Source organism: Perognathus longimembris, chromosome 5 (genome assembly GCF_023159225.1).
Source record: "Perognathus longimembris pacificus isolate PPM17 chromosome 5, ASM2315922v1, whole genome shotgun sequence".
NCBI classification, from domain to species: domain Eukaryota; kingdom Metazoa; phylum Chordata; class Mammalia; order Rodentia; family Heteromyidae; genus Perognathus; species Perognathus longimembris.
In genome coordinates, this window is record NC_063165.1 from 47,904,717 (window position 1) to 47,929,923 (window position 25,207).

A 25,207-nucleotide genomic window follows, 5' to 3' on the forward strand; every position below is an offset into this window, starting at 1 on the left:
TGTGGTTCTGAGGAATGGAACCCAGGGCTTCATGCATGCTAGGCAAGCACTCTACCACTAAGCTACATTCCCAGTCCCCTGTGCCAATTTTCTTAGGAGAATTTATTGTCTCAACTAGGAAAGCCATCAAATAAATACATACACCAAGTCAGAAAATTCTTTTTAATACTTACAAAACATTTTTTTTTTACAGAATCAGTATAAAATAGCAGTTAATTACTCATAATTATCAGAATTACTTAGACTTGAGGTCTTGGCTAAGTGGGGCTGAAATCAACAAAAGGACTTGGACTGTTGGCTCAGAAATCATTCTAGGAAGCCCACCCTGTTGATATCTGTCATGTTTAGCTCTGATGAGATGACCTTGTCCTTTAGAAAAAAACAACTCCTTTATTCAGTCTTTGGAGGCTTGAAATGAATTCGGCAGCGTTCATTAAACACCTAGGATATTTAAATAGAAACAAAAATTATTGAGTCATCCTGAAAATTCAAACCTGAATTTAAATCCAATTTGACATATTAGCATATTATCATTTCTGCTCTAGGTCAACAGATTCAGGGAACAGTGGAGTTTCCTCAGCAGGTCAAAATAGCTGCTAAGTGCACATAAAATAATTTTAATATTAAACCTGCCAACTCTCATATCTAAAATACATGCAGCAGGGCTGGGGATATAGCCTAGTGGCAAGAGTGCCTGCCTCGGATACACGAGGCCCTAGGTTCGATTCCCCAGCACCACATATACAGAAAACGGCCAGAAGCGGCGCTGTGGCTCAAGTGGCAGAGTGCTAGCCTTGAGCGGGAAGAAGCCAGGGACAGTGCTCAGGCCCTGAGTCCAAGGCCCAGGACTGGCCAAAAATAAAAAATAAATTAAAAAAAAATACACGCAGAACTAAAAAAATTACCTTCTTCCAAAACAAAACCGCAAACAACCAATAGCCCGCTCATCAAGTGGGCTAAAGACTTACAAAGAGACTTCTCTGATGAGGAAATGAGAATGGCCAGAGACATATGAAAAAGTGCTCTACACCACTGGCCATAAAAGAAATGCAAATCAAAACAACATTGAGATTCCATCTCACCCCAGTAAGAATGTCATATATCAAGAAAACTAACAATAACAGTTGTTGGAGGGGATGTGGCCAAAAGGGAATCCTACTTCATTGTTGGTGGGAATGTAAACTGGTTCAGCCACTCTGGCAAGCAGTATGGAGACTCCTCAGAAGGCTAAATACAGAACTCCCCTATGACCCAGCAACCCCACTTTTGGGTATCTATTCAAAAAACCACAAACAAAATCACAGTAAAGCCACCAGCACAACAATGTTCATTGCAGCACAATTTGTCATAGTGAGAATCTGGAACCAACCCAGATGCCCCTCAGTAGATGAATGGATCAGGAAAATGTGGTACATATACACAATGGAATTTTATGACTCTATCAGAAAGAATGACATTGCCCCATGTGTAAGGAAATGGAAGGACTTGGAAAAAATTATACTAAGTGAAGTGAGCCAGACCCAAAGAAACAGGGACTCTATGGTCTCCCTTATTGGGAATAATTAGCACAGGTTTAGGCAAGTCACAGCAGAGGATCACAAGAGCCCAATAGCTATACCCTTATGATCACATAAGATGATGCTAAGTGAAATGAACTCCATTTTATGGAAATGATTGTTATATCACAGTTGTAACTACTTTCAACATCCCATGTGTATCTGTAGCTTCTACTATTGATAATGTTCTTGTATCACCTTCTTGTGACTGTATCTACACTATCGATGTAATCTTATCTGAGTATATTGGAAACCGTGTATACGGGTATTAGAACTAGGAAATTGAAAGGGAATACTAAATTGAGAGAGACAGGGTAAAAAAGAGAAACAACTACAAAAGCAATACTTGCAAAACTGTTTGGTGTAAGTGAACTGAACACCTCAGGGGGGGAAAGGGTAAGGGGGAGGGGGGAGGGGGGTATGAGGGACAAGGTAACAAAAGTACAAGAAATGTATCCAATGCCTAACGTATGAAACTGTAACCTCTCTGTACATCAGTTTTATAATAAAAACTTAAAATAAAAAAACCTGCCAACTGTACTAATGTTTTCCTGAATTATATAAAATTTCAAATTTTTTTGCTTTACTCTGCTCCTTAAAAATCAAAACAAGTAGCATATTGTAAATATTAGAATGACCTATATGTTATTATAGGACTTATTAAAACACAAGCAAAAGAAATAAAGTGATCAAAAGAGAGTAAGAAAGGAAGTTATTTTTGTTTTTGCTGGTCCTGGGGCTTGAACTTAGGGCCTGAGCGCTGTTTCTAAGCCTCTTTGTGCTCAAGACTAGCACTCTACCACTTGAGCCATAGCACCACTTCCAGTCTTTTCTGAATAGTTTATTATACATAGAGTCTCATAGACTTCCTGCCCCAGCTGGCTTTGAACCGAAATCCTAAGATCTCAGCCTCCTGAGTAGCTAGGATTACATCAGTGCCTAGCTTAAGGAAGCTTTTTATATTCTGATTTGAAAAGAACTCCAATATGTACTAACATGTGGTATTACATGTGTTGTTTGTGTAACAAAGTAGGAGAGATGTACACATAAAAGCTTGAAAAAAGAATATATTAGAAAATGGATATGAAGCAGAATTTTTCCGTCTAGTGCTTTAGTTCTTGAGTTAGGGTCTCAATTCGTAGTTATGATTGGCCTTAAATTTATTTGCTAGCCCGGCACTGGTGGTTCCTAGCTATTCAGGAGGCTGAGATCTGACAATCACGTTTCAAAGCCAGCCCAGGCAGAAAAGTCCCCATGAGATTCTTATCCCCAATTAACTAAAAAACTGGAAGTGGCACTGTGGCTCAAGTGGTAGAGTGCTAGCTCTGAGTACCAACAGGCTCAGGGACAGTGCCCAGGCCCTGAGTTCAAGCTCCACAATCAACAACATCAACAACAACAAACCCACCAAAATAAATAAATAAAAATTATTTGCTATGTTGCCCAGACTGGATTAAAACTTGCCAACCTCCTGCCCCAGTCTTCCAAGTACTACTATCTTTGGCAAACTGGATAGGAAAAGAAATGTCAGAAAGCAAAGAACAACAACTTGTATTCTAGAACTCATTCATGATTCAGTATGTTGTAACATTGTTTATTTTTGTTCCAGACTGATACTAATAGTATTATTTTTAATGATCAAATGCATATTTTTTGAAAAATGATTATTTCTGAAACTAAGGAACTTGGGATAAAAAACAGTTATTCAATGCAAGGAGTTCAAAGGTAAGCCAGTGCTCAGTAGCCAGAATATGAAACTCAGAAGATGTCCAGCTAAGAAGACAGCGGTCAAGCCAAGAACACTGTTCTTTTTACCTTTCAGAATGGTATTTATCCAGCTGTTTCTTCTATGGTTGATGTCTTCTGTGCAATTACATTTAATAAGATACTATGAATCACAATGCTGAAATGATGCTAGCAACTTTGGTGTGGAATTTTAGGTTTTGAGTAGGTTAACACCATTCCATCAGTGAATTTCAAAGCTAAAATAGAACCTTCGGTTCATTTTTTTCATTTTGTGAATTTTGACTATAGGAATCTCATGCCCCAATCCAGTTGCTAATTAGAACTACAAAGGTAGCAATGAGTATGAGCATCTATGAACAGTAACAATCTTATTATGAGGTGTAGTAAAAATATATACAATGTAAAGCTTCCTGATCAGATGTTAGAGAAACACCTAACAGAGTAGCTGATGTGATTAAAGTTGATGTGAAGTAACTGATCACAGAGATTAATTTATTAACATCTTCAAAAGGCCTTAGTTCAATACAGTAAAAACTCTAGATATCAAATATGTCTATAATTAGTATTAGGAGACAGAGAAATGTTTCCAATTCTGTTACCATGGCAGGTAAAAAAAATTCTCTCATATTCTTGCAGAACTGTTACAAGCTGTATCTACACTGATGTTAATCCCAGCAACCCAACACCACCAGGGAAAGTTAAAAAGCCCCAGGTTACTTGTCAGTGAAGGATCCCTGCTTTCCTTGGAACCTCTGGACACTTTTTTGTTCCTTTCTTTGGTTATGCTATTTCCCTTCTATTTCTCTCTAAGAGCCAACATTATTTTATACCTTCCAGCTCCTGTCATTTACCACTTCTTCAACATTGAGTTCTGACTGCATCCATTTCAACTGTAAGAAAGGAGAAAACACTAAAGTTATAAATGGAAAGAGCTAAACCAGGATATTACAATTTCACAACAAAAACAGCCTCTGCTTTCATATTGCTGATGGTTAATGGTGTACATTTTGGGGTCTTCTGTGACACAATCTTCTCATTCCATATTGATTATTAAATTCTAAATGGTTACTTTGCCCAAGCAGATGACAGAAGATAAACACATGGACAATAAACACATTTTTAAAGAAGTTCACTCTCATTCAATCATAATATGACAAAAAGGAAGTCTGATCAATCTGTCATAATGAAAGTGAGAAATTTTAGTACACAGAAACAGTACATAATTTTTAGTGGGACTATGAATTGCTATATAGCTTCCATGACAGTATTTATAAAAAACATGTATTCAATGGGGCAGGAATGTGGCTTAGCAATAGAGTGCTTGCATAACAAGCATGAAGCCCTGGGTTTGATTCCCCAGAACCACAAAAGCAGATAAAGCCGGAAGTGGTGCTGTGGCTCAAGTGGTAGAGTGCTAACTTTGAGCAAAAGGAAGCCAGGGACAGTGCACAGGCCCTGAGTTCAAACCCCAGGACAAGCCAAAAAAAGCATACTCAAGCTGAGTGGCAGTGTTCAGACCAGTAACCCTAGCTACTTATGAGGCTGAGATCTAAGATTCTTGGTTCAAGCCAGCAGGGACAGAAAAGTCCTTAAGACTCCATCTCCAGATAACAACTAAAATGCTAGACTGGAGGTGCTATTCAAGTGGTAGAGCACCAGCTTTGAGCAAAAAAGCCAAGCAGGAGTGAAAGCCCTGAGTTTAAGCACCAAAATCACACACACACACACACACACACACACACACACACACACACACACTCTTCATGTGTCCTTGAATATTACAATTCTAGCTCCAGAAATTGAAAATACAACTGTATACTTTGAAAGAAAGTCCAGGCAAATAAGAAAGGACAAGAAAGTGGCAAATTGATTTGGATAAAGATTTAAGAAAAAAATCTGGAAAACAGAAATAGGAAGGAGACTATAAAAAAAGACATCATATTTCTGATCACATGATTAGAGGGGCTTGAAAGAGAAGTTAGGTATAGTTTCAGGAAAGAGCTTGAAAATATTCAGGAAAAGCAGGAGGGAAAAAAAAAAAGCATAAACTACAGGTACTATAGGTTAAATATGTCAGGAGTCTGATACCAGGCCTGCTTCAGGAAAAGCAGACTAGAGGCCCAGACAATATCTGGGCAACCACAAATATGACACCCATGCCAAAGATACAGACCAAATCAAGAGATGCCTCAGGCCAAAGAAGATTTGAGAAATCTACATGCAATGAAATCTGCTCCCTTCATAGACTTAGAGTTGGTACCAAAGTATAGGCAGATAATGAATGGTAGAAATGTGGAATTAAGGGAAAGATTTCTGCCAAAGAATCCTGTGACATAGGTAGGATAAAAACAAACCTGAATAAGCTCCCTAACAATCTCCCCTGAACCATACAACCAAAAGCTTTCCTAGCCTGTAAAGCTCTAAACTGATTGCCAAAAAAGAAACAACTTAAAAAACAAACAAGCCTTCAGTTGAAGAATAGAATGTGATAATACACCAAAGAGTTTTCATAACTGCTTTCAAATATTAAAAGGGATGTTATGGGAAAAAAAAGGATTTACATGGGGGCTGGGGATATGGCCTAGTGGGCAAGAACACTTGCCTTGTATACTTGAAGCCCTGGGTTCGATTTCCCCAGCACCACATATACAGAAAATGGCCAGAAGTGGCGCTGTGGCTCAAGTGGCAGAGTGCTAGCCTTGAGCAAAAAGAAGCCAGGGACAGCACTCAGGCCCTGAGTCCAAAGCCCAGGACTGGCAAAAAAAAAGGATTTACATGATTTTCTCATTTCATAGAGGGACAGGTTTATGAAATTAATGAAGAGAAAATAGTGACAGAGAAAAGTCCTCTGACCTCCTGCCCCTACACTTAACCCTTAACTATGGGCTGAATAAAGGGCAGAAACTACTGGTTGATAACCTAAGAAGATTCATTCAACAAGTCCCAGAGACTCAAGAGTAAAGGAAAGGAACTACTACTGTGTACTTTGCTAGTCCTTAATACACTATATAATTTAATCCTCACAGAAATGGAAACATCCATTTTGCAGACAGAAAACCAGAACTTACAAAGCAATTATATCTTTATGTTTATAACTTGTCCTATGCCCTAATTAAAACATTATAGGTAATACAGCCAAGTTCTATTAATTATGGCAGTACTGTGAGCAAACTTTCAGCTCTGAGATGTGTTTCTTTGGGGGACACTAAGTCTTAAATAGGTAAACAATTTATCAGAGGCCACTAAGAGGTGAAACCCAACCATGATGGTACATTTTCTAAGTTAGGGAGTTGGTAGAAAAAAAGGGACTTTTAGACTGGCATCTCTGTATATATGATATGCTCACAAAACAAGTTAAATTTAGCTAGTAGTCATGACTTCAGATGAAGAAATTGACGGAACCCAAAGTTAGAAGAGGGTTAAAGTCCCAGGCCTACTTACTTTAGGACGTCAGTTCTGGATCTTGGCTTTCCCTTATATAGAAAATAAGGAGAGAGAGCTGGAACCATTTTAAGAGCTTACTTTTTCTGGCCCCATAATCCTCATAGCAAACTTGAAGGAAAAAAAAATATTCACTTTTCCCTATATCTGGATGCAATTAATTTTTGCCCTCTACTCCTATAAATTATAGGTTGAAGGCTGGGAATATGAGCTGGTGGTAGAGTGTTTGCCTTGTATACAGCCAGAAGTGGCGCTATGGCTCAAGTGTTAGAGTGCTAGCCTTGAGCAAAAAGAAGCCAGGGACAGTGCTCAGGCCTTGAGTTCAAGCTCCAGGATTGGCAAAAAAAATTATAGGCTGAAACGCAAACGTTATATAACTCACTGATTGCTTTCTAATTCCTTCCTGGCAGCTGGTGTTCTAGTAATTCTTTCCAGGCATAAGGGTAAAAGGACAGATCAGAGGGCTAAAGAATAATTAAATGTAACATAATTACTTCTAAATACTCAGTAGTTTAATTCTGAACTTTGCTCCCTTCCAACAAGCGTTACTCTATTCTCTGACTTGTACTTACAGTGAGCTTTCAGTTTCTGATTTAAGAGCTCTGTCTTGCATTTTCCTTTAGAAATCATCTTCAAGAAACACAAAATAAAAATTTACCTAGACTTAGCCCAGCTTCATATAAATGTATAAATGGTCATACTGAGGCTAGGGTAAGTCATTAGTGCCAAAGTTCACCAGGTGAAGATTCTACTGATGTGTGAGAAGGTATGGAGTTTAGACCTCAAACAGTGGTCATGAATAAAGAAAGTAGCTGACAGTAGTTGTGTATCTAGTGAGACACACTCAACTGACAGAATGAAAATCTAGAGCCACAAGACTTCCCCCCAGCCCCTAATGGCTACAAAGAGACAGGAAGATCCCCTATCGAATTTTGAGTACATCTACTAAATAAAGGGCAAATTTCACAACTATTTAGTTTGAAGCACATGATTCTATTCCACTGGCATATTTTAAAATACAGACAAGATTTTGATAATTAGATAGTGATCACCTAGGAAAAAGTCCCTATTACTAACAAATAGCAAACATTTTTAAGGGTGAAGGGTACGATATGTCTACCACACCCTCAAACACGATCAGGTAAATATAATTATGTGTGTAGTGTGTGGTGAGAGGGAAGAGAGAGGAGGGCAAGAAGAATGAAGAGAAGGAAAAAGAGGGCAGGAAATGGATTGTAAAGTAGGTGGAACAAAATGTAAAGAGTAAGAGAATACAGGTAAAAGGTAAATGGCAGTTCCTTATAGTTCTTTGTAACTTTCAATTGTGAAATTAAACGAAACAAAAAACAAGACCAACGCATTCCACATAAAATATAGCCAACCTGCTGTAAGTTCTGCATCAGTTGATTTAAACAATTGTGCACAAAAAAATCTTTGGGAAGAAAATTGCATGTACTTAATAACTTAATGATTTGTTTGCCTTGTAATTACTTTCTATTATGTTTTGTTGTAATTTTTTGTGGTACTATAGTTTGAACACTTGCTTGACAGTAGCTCTACCATTTTAGTCATATTAGGTATTACTATAAGTAACCTAGAGGTGATTTAAAATACAAGGGAGAATGTATATGAGATATGCAAATACTATGCCTCTTTGTAAAAAGGAGTTAGTGATATGTGGATTTCAGTATCACTGGTAAGTGGACAGTAGTCCTGGAAGTAACTTTAGGTACAGAGGGATGACTGTGTGCTGTGCGTGTCAATGGTTTCATTGACATGTCACATACAAGGACTATAAGGAAACAGATACACTACTTTAATTGTGTTTGGAGGCTTATACCCTAGCTACATTATGTTTGTCATAGGAAAATAAGGTTTCCTCTCAGATAATTCTAGATGAGGAGCTCCTTCCTACTTTCTCAAAAGTAAAAAACAGCACGGATATTGGGTAAGTAGGACAAACACAGTTCAAAGAGCCAAAGACCCATAACAATTTCTACATAGAAAAGTTAATTATGGATTAATATTAATTATATTCAAATAATACTATATTTGCATGGCTAAAATGATGTCCTAAAGTTAAGCAATTGTCACAGATTAAAGTTAAGTATTTTCTACATAAAGATGTCTACAGAATTAAATCAAAAGTTAGACTTTCAAACTATTATTTCGAGTTAATTATCAAAAAGTAGATATGGATGTGATATGATGTTGATCTGTATTGATCCTTTGTCCTATACAGCAGGGAACAAATAAAGGAATGAACATGAAATATGGTTACATGCTTATTTTGCCCAAAGGTATTATATTGTATCTGTTTATATAATGCGCATTCATTTATTAACATATACCTTATTGTAATCTCCTTGTCACCTTTTTTTAAAAAGATATAACAATATCTTACTTAAAATAAAAACTATCTTTATTTTGAAGGCTACAAAATCTTTGCTTGAGAATGTAAGTTTTGTCCAACTTACCTTTGTCTGTTCTTTTCTAAGTTGCTTTAATAATGCTAAATCATCCAAATTCTTTTCTCTCTCTTCTCGGAGGTGTTTTACTACTGCTGAGGTCTGGGCTATGCAATTTTTTATAACTCTGTCCCTACTGGCATGAGCTGACATCAACTAAAAGAAGAAAGGAATAAAATGGAGGAAAGAAATCATATCAATGCATCATCACATTTTAATATTTAAAAATCTTTACTGAAACTTCAAAAATTCATACTTTCTAAAACAATTTTTAAAAACTGAATGCATGGTTGAGAAGGTTGTTTTGCATTAACTAAACCACTTTCAAATAGATAAAAGGGGGTAGTGCTGAAGGTGGAAGGCATGAAGTCTGAGTGTCTTTTTCCTCCATTTGCCTCCAGTAATATTTCCTGCTCCTCTCAGCCATGGTGGCCTTGCTAGATTTTTTTCGCTTTGGCCTCCTTTGGCCTCTGTCTCTGTCTCCCCTTACATTCAGGTGTTCTTGTATCCCACATCTTCCCCGCTCAGGGTACTTACTGCTATTCCTCCTCTTTTTAATCATTTAAAATTTTTCCAGTCATAGACTGTCAACAGGAAGAGATCTGGAGATCTTAGTTACAGTAAAAATAAAGAATGTTATATGTACTTGTTCAAGATGTTGAAGTGCAGGTGCTGGTAAAACAATAACAACAAAAACCATGGCTGGTCCCTAGTGGTTCATGCCTATAATCCTAGCTACTTGGGATGTGAAAATAGGGAGGATTGTGGCTTGAGGCCAGTTCAGGCAGAAAAGGTTCTGAGATTCCAATAGCTGGTTGCAGTGGTTCCGCACCTGACATCCTAAGCTGTGTGAGAAACCTAGTTTGGGAAGATTGAGGTTTCAGGTTAGCCTAGGCAGAAAAGTCTGTTAAGAATCCATCTCAATGGAAAGAAGCTGGTCATGGTTGCTTGTCTCCTCAGCTAGGACAGGAAGCCTAAATTAGGGGAATTAAGGTATGGGCACAAGCCTGGACAGGAAGCAAGATCCTATCAAAAATAACCAGTACAGGCTGGGTGCCAGTGGCTCACACTTGTAATCCTAACTACTCTATAGGCTGAGACCTGAAAGACTTTTGGCTGAAAAGTCAACCTGAGCAGAAAAGTCCAGGAGAGTCAATCTCCAAAATAACCAGCAAAAAGCTGACTGGAGGCACAGCTCAAGTGGCAGAATGCCAACTATAAGTATAATGCCCTGAGTGCAAACTGGTACCATCAAAATAAAAAGGAGGGAGGGAGGTTGAACAACTGACTCAGCAATACAGTGCCTACCAGGCAAGTATGAGGCTCTGAAATCAAGTCTGGAACTGCACCCTCCAAAAGAAGAGAACATACATGAAACACTGATTAGTAGTTGTGACAACTGTGTGACTGAACTCTTTAATAACCTCTACCTGTAGAAACAAAACAATATGTTTCTTATCTCTTTTTCTTTATTACCAAGGTATAATGGTCTTTTTCAAGCACACTCCCATGATCATAGACAATTTCGGTCTCTGTTTTATTATAGCCAGATTTGATGATACCTCAAACATTTGTATTTGTAAAGGACAGTTTTGAGTTTGTAGATTTGTTTGGTATGACATTTTATCTTTATGTTAAGAGTAAAGACTATAAAGCTAAGATTTCCATCTTAGAAATATGATGTGATTAGTCAGAATCTCACTGAAATTATTTTACATTTACTGTGAGTATACTTTTGAGATTTGGAATTTCTAGAACTCATGCTTCATAGCAACTTTACATATCAACTCCTATGATCAGGGTAGATCAGGGACTAAACAAAGTCAAGGAGACTATGAACAATCTGGGTATTTCACAGATTTCTCAACTAGGACAATATTTAATGAAATTCAGTGGTACTTCCTGGTTGGGCACTTTGCAAGCCCATTCTGAAATAAATAATAACAGCAACTATTATTACTATTGTACATAAATGTCAACCTTACAGTAAATTAGGACTTGGCTTCATTCTTCTGCTTCTGATCCCAGATACTACTCATTAAAGTCCACACCTTGCAACTTTTAAAAACTACAATATTTAGCTGATCACTCAAAAAGATGACATACTTTACTATAAAAGAAAATATAAGCAATGAATGCTCCAAATTAATTGATATAAATAAGCTGTAATATATAAATAAAAATAACATTTTTGATGGTTGTGAAATACATTTTAGGCTTCATGTAATACCTTTTTATAGGACTATGAAAGCAAACAGTAATATTAGGGTGGTAGCGCTTTCCATCTCCTTCTGGAAATTAAATGAGAAATACAAAAATGAAATAAAAAATATATACTTGAAAAACCACCAATGCCTAACGTATAAAATTGTAACCGCTCTGTACATCAGTTTGATAATAAAAATTTGAAAAAAAAAAACAAAAAACAAAGCCTCAGGAAAGGATCATTTATCTGTAGCTTTGGCTCTCTGGCATCTGCCATATGCTTGTATTTTTCAAGAAATAAGAAGCATCTAAAAGGGCTTTACTTTTTCCTTCTTTCAGCTCTCTCTCTTAGGGCTGATTAAGTCAAACCTTTGTCCCTGTTCTTATCTTGCTTTACATGTGTACAAAATCTCCTTCTCAAGTTAAAGGCTGTGGAACAAAGAATCTACACAACTATTCCTCTCATTTTTAGAACTATCACTTCATGTGCATGAGATTCATTTGCTTAAGTCTGTAGAACCTGGACTAACTATATATATAAAACTATATATATCTCACCAGGTGTGGGCAAGGAACCATTAAGTGTTTATTCACAATTTAGATATATGTCAAAGGATGTCTTATTTTGCCTGCAAAGAAAGGCATAAAAGAAGCACAAAAGAGAGACTCAAAAGATACACTTACAGACTCATAAAGTTGTTTACAGGTTTGGCTGGCATCAATTTTCCCTGCAAAGGAAGCTGTTGGGACCGTAGTGTTTAATTCATGTACTATTCTGTCATCAATTGTCCTCATCACCTTGAGTAATTCCTATACATATTTAAAATAAAAGAATATTACCTGAATGGCATGTTCAATGATTTAAAAAAATAAGTATATAACCAAAAATAAAGTCTTTTGTTTAGTCCACAATCCTTTCTATTTAGAAGTGAGGAAACAATGCCAAATACCTAAGAAAATCTTTATTACAAAGATGATAGGTAAATCATGTAATAATAATTCTAGTAGTGGGCACCAAGTCTTCAGCTGTGGCCATCTTTATGTTTAAGACTGTTTTGCTCATATTTAAATTCCATTTGCTGGCATGGTACTTAAAAACAGTATGTTTTTCCTATTCTGCCATATAGTTCAAAATGTCTTCTTGTGAACGTCATTACCACACATTCTTCATAACCACTGGCATAATTGCGTGCTTTATTTCCTCTTACCTGTCATTGCAAAATACACTGAAAAACATACAAAAAACTGTTACTGGTAGTTAGTAGGAAACTCTCCGAAATTGTGATATAACTTAGGTTTTCATTTCATACTTCTCCTTTTTTCCTATGATAGTATTATTTTTGTGATTAAAAAAAAGTAAAGCAAAACATACTGCCAGAGGAGAAATAAAACTTCATTCGTTTTCTTATTCATAGAACAAGTAGGAATTACCTAGTAACCCCCTTTAGCTTACATTTCACATGCCTCTCCTCATCAAGAAGCCAAACAACAAAAAGAGAGAGAGAGAAAAGAAAAGGAACGTCTAAAGGGCAGGAAACTGAAGACTGCTTGGTGGCTGGTGATGCAGCTAGGGCTGTGTCCCGCCTCTGGGAGAGAAGGAAGAAAGAAGGTAGAAAGGAAAGAAAAAAAGGAAGGAAAGAGGGAGGGAGGCAAATATTTGAACAACACAGCTTCTTCCCAAACTGAGACCAGAACACTAACAACTGGGCACTGGCTACATTCTGCAGTTAATATAAGCTCTGAAACAGAATTTTAGCACGAAGCCCCTCCTTTTTGATGGTTCCTTAAATTTATAAACAACAACTGAGGGCATAGCTCAAGGGGTAGAGTACCAACCTAGAAATTACAAGGTTCTGAGTTCAAAACCCTGAACCATCAACAAACAGCAAACAAACAAAATAAAAACAATTCAAGCTCACTGAAAAAATCATCAGGAAAACAGAATTACATTAAGCTAGGAACATAACTACTACTGAAAACATCCAAGTTAACATTTGCTATTAATATGTATAAAAGCAAATTTGCTTCACTGTAGCTCTGTCAACATACCAGTCTGTTTCTTGGATCAAACAAAATTTATAATGGAAATTAACTCCTTAATTTCTTAATTACTAAGACTAAAGTATTACTGTCATTTCAAAAAAATAGAAAAAAGTTTTAGATAAAAATTATAAGTTAATGAGCCTGGAAATATGGCCTAGTGGTAGAGTGCTTGCCTTGTATACATGAAGTCATGGGTTTGATTCCTCAGCACCACATATATAGAAAAAAGCGGAAGTGGAGCTGTGGCTCAAGTGGTAGAGCGCTAGCCTTGAGCATAAAGAAGCCAGGGATAGTGTGCAGGCCCTGAGTTCAAGCCCCAGGACTGGCAAAAACAAAACAACCACAACAAAAAAAACGACCACACACAAAAAATTATAAGTTAACCATTATTAATATATTAACAGATATCCTTAGTTTCTGCACATTGCAACTATTTTATCCCGTGAGGCTACTACAAAGAGTGTTTCCAATTCTAACAACCACTTAGTCCATTCAATGTAAGGCTATAATTAATCTTTAATTTATTGACTGGAATGTCCTTTCTATGTCCTTACAAAATGGCTTGTAAAAGGCCCATAATTCAGACAACAAAACTCAAGCAAGCTTGGCACTGGTGGCTCGTATTTGTAATCCTAGCTACTCAGGAGGCTGAGATCTGAAGAGCCTGGTTCAAAGCTAGCCTGGGCAGGAAAGTCTGTGAGACTCTTATCTTCAATTAACCACCAAAAAACCAGAAGTGGCACCATGGCTCAAAGTGCTAGAGTACCACTAGCCTTGAGCAAAAAGAGCTCAGGGACATATTTCAGGCCCTAAGTTCAAGCACTATGTCTGATGGTGGGGGTGGGTGGGAAGAACCCCAACAAATTATTTTGTCTCCTTTTTCTGCATCTTTCTGTTTTTGTTGATACCATTTCTGTAAGTTGGAATTCTTAAAGTGATAGTACAAACATATTTATTAGGCAATTTTTTTTTTTTTTTTGGGCCAGTCCTGGGCCTTGGACTCAGGGCCTGAGCACTGTCCCTGGCTTCTTTTTGCTCAAGGCTCTGCCACTTGAGTCACAGCGCCACTTCTGGCCATTTTCTGTATATGTGGTGCTGGGGAATCGAACCCAGGGCTTCAAGTATATGAGGCAAGCGCTCTTGCCACTAGGCCATATCCCCAGCCCCTAGGCAATTATTTTTATATAGCGTACTTTTTATAGTAGAGAATATACAATGTCCATAAATGAGGAGAGGTGAGAAAAGAAACACAATGGTTAGGTGTGAAGCTTGAATAATTAATTAGGATCAGAAAAGACAGAGGAAGGAAAAGATTCGGAAGGAATGGGAAGATCTAATTCTCTCTTGACTCACAGGACATTTGACAATATGATGAACTATTGTCAACTGTAATGGAATTGTCAAAAATTGTAATCTTTCAGAGTCTTAAATATTAACAAAGGAAAAATAGATGGTTCCTGGAATATACTTTGAAATAATTTTGCAAGGGTGGGTGTCAGGTGGCAGTAGACTAATGTTAAACAAGAATGACTGTGACTTAATTAAGAATGACTTAATTGTTGGAGTTAGGGGCTGAGTACTTGGAGGATAAGGGTATCGACACTCTTTTAGTATGTCTGAAATTCTGTCAAAGAAGCACATGCACGCATACATGCACACGTTTTCTAAAAAGTTCACTTTGGGACTTGTTAACTTTGGAGTTGCCTACTAAGATTATCTAAGCATAGTAGAAAAATGCACTATCAGACATTAATCAGGGTAGAATTATATGAACAAATTGGTTTTACCTTCAAGCCATGATACTGGAAGAGAGCACTCGGGGATCAATGATCAAGAAGGAGCTCTAGGGCTGGGAATATGGCCTAGTGGTAAAGTGCTCGCCTCCTATACATGAAGCCCTGGATTCCTCAGCACCACATATATAGAAAAAGCCGGAGGGCTGGGGATATAGCCTAGTGGCAAGAGTGCCTGCCTCGGACACACGAGGCCCTAGGTTCGATTCCCCAGCACCACATATACAGAAAACGGCCAGAAGCGGCGCTGTGGCTCAAGTGGCAGAGTGCTAGCCTTGAGCGGGAAGAAGCCAGGGACAGTGCTCAGGCCCTGAGTCCAACGCCCAGGGCTGGCCAAAAAAAAAAAAAATAATAAAGAAAAAGCCGGAAAGTGGCTCAAGTAGTAGAGTGCTAGCCTTGAGCAAAAAGAAGCCAGTGCTCAGGCCCTGAGTTCAAGCCCCAGGACTGGCAAAGAAAAATAAAACAAACAAACAAAAACAAAACAAGAAGGCACTCTAGCACTGTAAAAACAGGAAAAGAACACAAAAATCAGGAGAGGTTTAAATGAGGGAAGCTGAATGTTGAAAAGAATTACAGTTTGCCTTAATAGGAGCTATTTAAATACAATGTTAAATGAACTGAAAAGTTTAAGTGGATTCATTAAAAAAAAAGAAAAAAAAAGGTTAAGGGACAAATGTATAAGGCCTACTATTGTATTATGTAATAGGATTTCAGTATTTACTAAAAAAAAAGTTTTAAGTATTGTGAGGTTACATGATCAGATAGACGTGTGTCTTAAAAATGATTGCTTAAGTTAAAGCACATAGACTGGAAAACAAATGAGCAGAATTGAAAGTAGCAGAAGACCAATGTAGCAATCTAGGTGAAAGAAGACTGAGCCTAACCTTTCCTAGGGTTTTACTGACTCTGAACTTTAACCAGTTTTTGAAATTGAACATTGGCTATGTTTTAATCACTATAGCCATATCCTTCTTCAATAAAACAATTGGGACATACTATTAAGGGCCTTACATAATGGGAATTTATTTGCATTAACCAGGCAATGAATCAATTGACTTTGCAGTCTTATCGATGGGACCTACAAATGTGAACTGAGAAATATATAAAATTTTCTCTGCATACTCATAGATTACCAACATACCATCTAAAGTTGGGCTATCAATATGGCAGACACTAGCATGTGAGGTTATTTAAATTAAAATTCAATTTAATTAAAAATTTGGCTCTTCAGTTGTATTAACATATTAAAAGCTGAAGAGAGCCATGTGTTACTAGTGGTTACCACATGTAGATAGCACAAATGTGGACTATTTCCACTACCACAGAAAGTTTTAGCAGACAGTGTTATACTACACAAAATATACTCATAATTGTAAGATATCCTTAAATATCACACAAAAATACACAGCTAAGAAAATGAAAAAAAATGAGGGGAAAGGAGTAATATGAAGGAAATAATTTCTTTCAAAATAGGAAAGGGAGAAAGTCAAGAACTACATAAATTACTTCTCCAGGCTCATGTGTCCTTACAGGGAAAAAGTGCTGGAGTTTGTACAGCAACTCCAAGAGGGCCTAAGGAAAAAGATGGGCAGCTCTCAGATTAAGAGCTAGTGAATGTACACACAAAAATACTGCTCATAAATCATGTTGCTCACTTATAAATTACTAACTATACAGTCAATGCCTAGCCAAATAGCATACTCTAGCACACACACAAATTCACTAAGAAAGCATATAGAAAATAATGTTTATCAAAGTGAACTCTAGTAAATGGAAACAAGAGGCTGTTTCCTCTCATTTCCTTTTCTCATTTGTTTATGTTTTGGGGAGTGCAAGAGGAGACACAGAAATGGAGGGACAAACGGTAAACAAATGCAGCAGTGGTACTTACTAGATACTATGTGAAAATGAACTATACAACTATGGGTGAGTATAGGAAGCAAAGATTGGAAGACAGCAAGGGAAAGGGGTGACATTGTCCAAAAAGAAATGTACTCTTGCCAGGCATCAGTGGCTCATGCCTATAATTCCAGCTACTCAGGAGGCTGAGATCTGAGGATTGCTGTTTGGAACCAGCCCAGGCAGAAAAGTCCATGAGACTCATCTCCAATTAACCACTCAAAAACTGGAAATGGAGTTGTGGCTCAAAGTGGTAGAGCACTAGCCTTGAGCAAAAAAAAAGCTTAGGGACAGTGTCTAGGCCCCGAGTTCAAGGTCCACAACTGACAAAAAAGAAGAAATGTACCCTTTACCTGATTTATATAACTGTAACCTCTCTATACATTACCTTTATAATCTTTGTAATAACAATAAAAATTTAACAAAAAGACATAGAAGATATCACAGAATAGAACTCATATATAATACACTGCAACACATGCCTTTAGAGGTAATGTAGAAATATGTTCAGTGGTTTTATGATGGCAAGTGGTATACAGTAGGTCCTAGAATATGTATTAGCTTCTAAATAATAGCAAAAGATAACTTTTATAATGCTTCCAGCCTCCCCTATCATTCATCCTAAAAAATGTGACCCTTTATATGTTGAGGCATATCATGAGAAATTGCATTTTAAATTGTGAACTAAAAATCTCATCATATTGGGAGGCAATTTACTTATCAGGAAAGTGCTCATATTTAATAATGGGAGGAGTATAGCAAGTTTTCCATTTCCCCTGTAGTTTATATATACTTTACTCCTAGGATTAAAAACCAGAAAAATCTTTTAGTAATTGAGTCAGTATTTAAGGAAAATGGAGGGTGTGGAAAAGACATTTATATGACTAAAACACAATATAACCAAAGAATGATGTGGGAACTCCCTTAACATTTCAACTCCTTTCCCTTGCAGAAAGTTATCTAGAAGTACATTCCATTTAAAGGATGCTCTTTTCAAATAGAACTTATTCCTCAAACCCTATTTTGACACCAATGTTCACACTGTTCTTTTCCCTATCCAGAAACACAGTCTTGGTTGCAACTGCCTAAAACTTTTGACTACCAGCAGCCACAGAGACAGGAACAAGGCACTGTTGAATACGAGAAACAAAAAAGAACCACGGTGGGGGCTGGGAATATGGCCTAGTGGTAAAGTGCTTGCCTCATATACCTGAAGCCCTGGGCTCAATTCCTCAGAACCACATATATAGAAAAAGCCAAAAGTGGCGCTGTGGCTCAAGTGGTAGAGTGCTAGCCTTGAGCAAAACGAAGCCATGGACAGTGCTCAGGCCCTGAGTTCAAGCCCCAGGACTGGCAAAAAACAAAACAAAACGAACCACAGTGAAGGCTAAAAATAATCCATTCAGTCTATACTTAATTACCATATGACTCAAAATCAATTACAAATAAGTGAATAGTACTAACAGAAGCACTAAGACATTCTAGGACAGAATACTCATTGACTTTGTGCTAGTGGCTTACACCTGTAGTCCTAGCTACTCAGGAGGCTGAGATATGAGGATCATGGTTCAAGTGTCAGAGTGCCAGCCTTGCAGTCAGTCAATTGAAAAAGCTAAAGGAGAGAGTCTAGGTCCTAAGTTCAAGCCCCAGTAACAACATACACATGCAAACGTATTCACACAGAATAACAGCTGTGGTAAGAAGTATGTCTAGGAAGAAGTACTTAAAATTGGTCTACAAAAGGCCTTGTATGCCAAGTTTAGTACTATCTGAGCCCTAAGGTTCAAGAAATGGTTTGGATTCTAAAATTCAGTAACAGTAGGAAGCTATCACATTATGGATATTAGGTTGAAGGAAGGTTCTATGAAAAAAGTGACTGAAAACAGGAAGGAATGCTGAAAAGCTAGTTGCAAAAATGCCAAGTAGTCTTGATTCAGTATTAGTGTCACTAATACTAAAGTACTTCTTTGATCATCTTGTCCTCTACTAAACAATTTCTGCTCAATCTCACACTAAGCATTCAATGCCTTCCTACAACTTGGCTGAAATATCTGTGTAATCCCAATCTGTTTCTGTGTACACAGGGAATTACACAAATTACAGATTGTTATATTCTCACAATATTGATTTCCTGTTTTCCCTAAGTGCAATTATGAAATGTTATGTCTTGAAGGACTGAATATAAAATGGTGGTCCTATGCCATTAAAATGGAACTGAACAATCAATTCCTATTACCTACTGACACTGAAGTCACTGTAAGTACCATAATGTATGTATGTGGTGATACGGATAAATAAAATGTTTGGGCTACCTAACATATAAAAATATAACACATATAATTATGTCTAGTAATAACAATGATAATAAATGGCTGTTATTGGCACTTACTACACATATTACTTTATAGAATATGTTCTTTCTATTATATAGCAGATTCATACATTTCCTACTTATTCATCTCTTGGCTATAACAAGAGGTCACAATGAGTGACTTGACCTAAACATGCACTAGGCTTGTCTAGGTTCAGTCCATATTTGCACAATTAAATCACCCAATAACACATTTCTCAGAATATGTCCCCATTGTTAAGTGATATATACATAAATTATTATACATAAATTATACATAATTTACATATACTATACATAATATACATAAATTACTATACATAAATTATTTTTGCATATCTATAATTACCTCTGCCTATAATTCCCCTGGGACCTTCTATCTAACATGCAATTCAACTGTCATCTCAACTCATTTCTCTCTGAACTTACAGAATTTTATTTGCATCTTCAGTTTTTCTGACGTGTTTTATATCCCTACCTGTATTAAGTTTCTTGTTTTGTATCAAGTCACTAAGGTAGTTCAAGGATCTACAGCTGGTAGGTATCTATTATGGACTGAACTGCGTGCCCTTATGGCCACACTGAAACTAACTCCTAATCCCCTAGAGATAGGATGCCTGTAGGGAAGTAACAAATGGGAAAATGTCAAAGCCAGATATGATGGCTTACACTGACAGTTGTAGCTGCAGGGGAGGTTGCGAAAGAAAAAACAGCTTTGAGCCCACTAGTTTGGGGTCAGCCTAGCTAACACAGCAAGATCCCATTTCTTAAAACATACAAAATGAAGGTCATAAGATAAAAGTGCTATCTTTGTAAGAAGAGAAGCTGGTCCCACAGGCTCACATCTGTCATTCTAGCTACTCAGGAGGCTGAGATCTGAGGATCAAGGTTGAGGCCAGCCAAAACAGGAAAGTCTCTTATCTTGAATTAACCACCAAAAAGGAGGAAGCAGAGCTGTAGCTCACGTGGTAGAGCTTTGAATGAAAAAGCTAACAGTGCCGAGGTCCTGAGTTCAAGCCCCAGTACCAGCACAAAAACAGAAGGAAAAATAAGAGACACCAAAGGTCCCTTTCCATCTGGGCATAAGTGTAAGAAGAGCTTATATAAAAATACAGTGAACTGTGATCATCTGCAGGCCAAGACAGCCCTTACCAAAACACAGCCTCTAAAACTAAATTTCTGTTGTTAAGCCACTGAGTCTGTATCATGTTGTAATGGAAGCCTAAGCAGAAATTCAATAATTAATGAGCTGAATGAATATTAAATGGCATTTAAGGCATCAGTTTTTTAATTCTTTAAAAATAGGGTATTCAGGGCTGGGGATATAGCCTAGTGGCAAGAGTGCCTGCCTCGGATACACGAGGCCCTAGGTTCGATTCCCCAGCACCACATAACGGCCAGAAGCGGTGCTGTGGCTCAAGTGGCGGAGTGCTAGCCTTGAGCGGGAAGAAGCCAGGGACAGTGCTCAGGCCCGGAGTCCAAGGCCCAGGACTGGCCAAAAAAAAAAAAAAATAGGGTATTCAAAAACTGTCAAGTATTTTTCTTTGCTAAATTAAAAATAAAAAAAAACAGCTGAGTGCCAGTGGCTCACCTGTAATCTTAGCTACTCAAGAGGCTGAGATGTGCAGGATCAAAGTTTGAGGCTAGCTAGGGTGGAGATGCCTGTGAAACTCTATTTCTAATTAATCAGTACAAATGCCACACTGTAGTTATGGCTCATGTGGTAGAGTGCCAGCCACGAGAAAGAAGGCAGAGTGAGAATCTGAGGTCCTGAGTATAAGCCCTGGTATTAGCACACTATCCCTCCCATAAAAATAAAATAAAATAAAATAATCAGGCATGGTGGCCCAGGCCGGTAATGCATGAGAGGCCCAGGCAGGAGAATCAAGAGTTTGAGGCCAGCCTAGGTGGTAGTAAAGCTCTACCTTAAAAATAAATAAATAAGTGGGCTGGGAATATGGCCTAGTGGCAAGAGTGCTTGCCTTATATACATGAAGCTCTGGGTTCGATTCCCCAGCACCACATATATAGAAAATGGCCAGAAGTGGCGCTGTGGCTCAAGTGACAGTGCTAGCCTTGAGCAAAAAGAAGCCAGGGACAGTGCTCAGGCCCTGAGTCCAAGCCCAGGACTGGCAATAAATAAATAAATAAATAAATAAATAAATAAATAAATAAAAGGATGAGGCCTTTTTGAATACTAAAGTGGTAAAATACTATGAACCAAGATTCAGTGCCCAAAAACAAATGCCCTTTAAGCTCTGCGTAATGTTTTATCAGCTCAAAGAAATCCTATGAAATCTAGTTTTAGAAAATCAAATCATTATAGAATTTTAAAATGTCACTTCATCTTAAAGTCAAGTGATTAGCTCCAAACCAAAAGGTTGTTAATGGCAGAAGCAGTACTAGAACTCAGAATATCTAAATCCTTAATCTGTGTACTTCCCTACAGACCTTAAGGCTACTGCTACTCACTTCTATGAACTCATTAATTCAAGAAATGTCATCTGACTTGACAAACGGGACTACTACAAAATAAAAAGTTTCTGCACAGCCAAAGACATAGCCACCAAACTAGAAGGACAGCCAACTATATGGAAAAGGATCTTCACCTGCACAGCAACAGACAAAGGCCTAATATCCGTCATCTACAGAGAACTCAAAAAACTAACCCCCTCCAAACCCAGTAAACCAATTATTAAATGGGCAAAGGTGCTAATGAGAGACTTCACAGGAGAAGAGATAAAAATGGCAAAGAAACATATGAGAAAGTGTTCAACATCCCTGGCAGTAAAGGAAATGCAAATAAAAACAACCCTGAGATACCACCTCACCCCAGTTAGAATGGTCTATACTCTGAACTCAGGCAACAACAAATGCTGGAGGGGATGCGGGGAAAGAGGAACCCTTCTCCACTGTTGGTGGGAGTGCAAATTAGTACAACCACTTTGGAGAACAGAATGGAGGTTCCTCAAAAAGCTCAGCATAGACATACCCTATGACCCACCCATAACACTCCTAGGCATCCATCCTATCAAGACATCATAAAGACATTTGCACATCCATGTTTATCGCTGCACAATTCACAATAGCCAAAATATGGAAACAACCCAGATGCCCCACTACAGATGAATGGATTCAAAAAATGTGGTACCTATACAGAGTGGAATACTACATAGTGGTTAGAGATGATAAAATATTGGTATTCGCAGGGAAATGGTCAGAACTTGAACAAATAATGTTGACCGAGACAATCCTAGAACACAGAGAACAAAAGGACATGGTCTCCTTGATATATGACTGTTAGGGAGGGAGGACAGTACACACCAGGTCTGCAAAACAAACAAAGTTCTTTTCAAATGGTATTTCCACAAGGTTGGGTCAGCGACTTTACATTACGTATCTAAAACTAAACAACTACTAAACATAAAAAGGTCTAGAATAAACCTATCAGTGGACCACAATAGCTCAACAGCTATGTACACATGATCATATAAGACGAGGATAACCAAAAACAACTCCAAGAGAAGGACACAGGAGGATTCTACTGTTGACATTATCTTTAAAGTTCTAGGTGAATTTCCCGTGGCATACCCTACGTGGTTACTGTATATGATTTTGGTACACTGGATATTGTATATATGCCTACCTGATCTAGGGAAGGGAAAGAAAAATGAGGGTGTAAGATATCACAAGAAATGTATTCACTGCTTTATTATGTAACTATACCCCCTTTGCACAACACCTTGTCAATAAAATTTAATTAAAAAAAAAGAAATGTCATCTGATAAGGGAAAGGCTACCAATGGGCTGGTAAAACTAAAATAATATACTTGGAATTCAAAGAAATTCGTTTTATCCTATTTAACATTTCTGGCCCCAAGACTTTTGCTATCATGCTGAGGGCTAAACCTTGGACCTCACCAATGAGAAAAGTGCTCTATCACAGAGCTCTATCCCCAGCAAACCATTTCCACAAGTACGTGCATTTACCCAGCGCTCTTATCAAATTAAGCTTGGCTGTTATGCTGATTCTAGTCTAAGAAGCAACTGAGGTGAAGAGGGCATAACCACTACATAAATTTCTTTGGCCCAACGTCTATTTATGAAGTAAGTCTGTTGAAGTTATCTTCAAAAATACTAATACAAACTATTCAAATGGATGGGGCGGCAAAGAAAAATCTTACTCTAGGTTTACCACTTTGCTTTTGTCTTTTTTGACACCATAGATAGGTCAATGGTATGTAAACATGTTTTTTCAGTAACTACAGTTTCAATATACATTTTTAAACGGTTTTTAAATTGAACTCTAACTAGACAGCAGGACACATATCTGTATTGGAATAAACAACTTTCATAGCAACTCAACCAAATCTAGACCTTTGTTCTTGAGTTCACAAGTGAATAATAAGAACTAAACCTCAGATGTTAGAAAGTAAAGTATCTACAGGCCTTTCCTTAAATATTACATTTTTCTCCCCTAGGAGAGTTTAGGCAGGCAATAAATAGCACCAGAACAGATACTGTAGCATTAATCCGCCCCCCACCCCAACTTGCAAACGTTCCGTGTAAGCAAAGCAGTAAATTGGGCCAAATATTTTATTCTCTTGTGTCAAGTAAACAAGTTTCCTTCACTCTCTTCTCTCCCACCAAACCCGTAGACTTAAAAGGTTAATGGCAGAGGCTGAAAACTTGAGTTCAGAGATTCCAGAGCATAACCACCCCTCAGAATCCGAGCTCAGCTTTACTACCGCGGGAAGACCGACCGGTTTCCCGGCGAAGGCCTGCGGGGCACGGGGAGAGCTATCACCGCCCCAGCACCCCACTCCGCGGTGGCCTCCCTGCCCAAGGCCAACCCCGCGCCCCTCATGACCTCCAGGGGCTTGAAAACAAACAGCCTCCAAACGCCTGCTTTTCCACCAAACCGGCTCAGACACCCTCCCAAGACAGAGCACGGAAGAGGATCTGGGGTGCTCAAGGTCGGAAAAGTTTGCCACAGGAGGAAAATCATGTCACCTGGAACTCGGCGAACTCCTCACAGTTCACACCGCCACTGGGCGCCGCCATATTGGACAAACGTGAGGACCCCGCTGCAGGCCAATCGCCGAGGAGCAGAGGTGTCCGCGGCGCCGCCTGATCAGAAAGGAAAAAAAAAGAAAGAAAAAAGAAAAGGTAAACCTGTAGTACCGTGGACTTTGCTGCCTCCTAGCCATTCCGAGATAAGTCATCATGCTGACTGACTGGTTATTCACTCCAACCCCGTCAGCAAGACTGAACTGGCCAAGACAGGATCGTTTACTCCACTCTTCATCTTCTTGCAGAGGGGACACAGTTTACTCCAACCAGATCCGTAGAGGGAATCTTAGGAAACTGAGCCTTTTCTAATCCTTCCCCTCCAGTCTATCCAGAGAGGCCCAGGCTCATCTGGGATTTGAGAAGAAGCTTAAAATAACGAGGGCATTTCTGGCAGCGCGGGTAAATTTTCTGTAAGTAAATAGAAAACCTGTCAGACTGGCCCAAGAGAAGTTCTGAAAGGCCACAAGACCTGGGGCCGCCGTGTGTGTGTGTGTGTGTGTGTGTGTGTGTGTGTGTGTGTGTGTGTGTACGCGCGCGCGCGCATGTATTCATTGGGAGCACGGGAAAAAGCAGTTTATGGAGATGCTATCTGGATAACATGCTTAGGGAGTTTATAGCTCACAAAAGCTTTAC

General features: G+C 38.3%; 1 protein-coding gene across 3 annotated transcripts; it reads right to left on the bottom strand.

The window, feature by feature from the left end:
* Positions 1-148: 148 nt before the first annotated feature.
* Mix23 (mitochondrial matrix import factor 23) lies at positions 149-24,634 on the bottom strand. Of its 3 annotated transcripts, none has more exons than XM_048346753.1 (5): positions 24,515-24,634; positions 12,101-12,226; positions 9,221-9,367; positions 4,133-4,192; positions 149-441 (listed from the first exon to the last, which is right to left on the bottom strand). In XM_048346753.1, exons 1-5 carry the CDS (start codon positions 24,563-24,565, stop codon positions 391-393), a joined length of 435 nt encoding a protein of 144 aa, XP_048202710.1. In that variant the 5' UTR covers positions 24,566-24,634; the 3' UTR covers positions 149-390. The 3 variants fall into 3 exon arrangements, with proteins under 3 accessions (XP_048202710.1, XP_048202712.1, XP_048202711.1); XM_048346755.1 differs by having other exon boundaries at positions 24,436-24,526; XM_048346754.1 differs by lacking the exon at positions 24,515-24,634 and adding an exon at positions 20,654-20,723.
* Between the last annotated feature and the right edge of the window lie 573 nt (positions 24,635-25,207).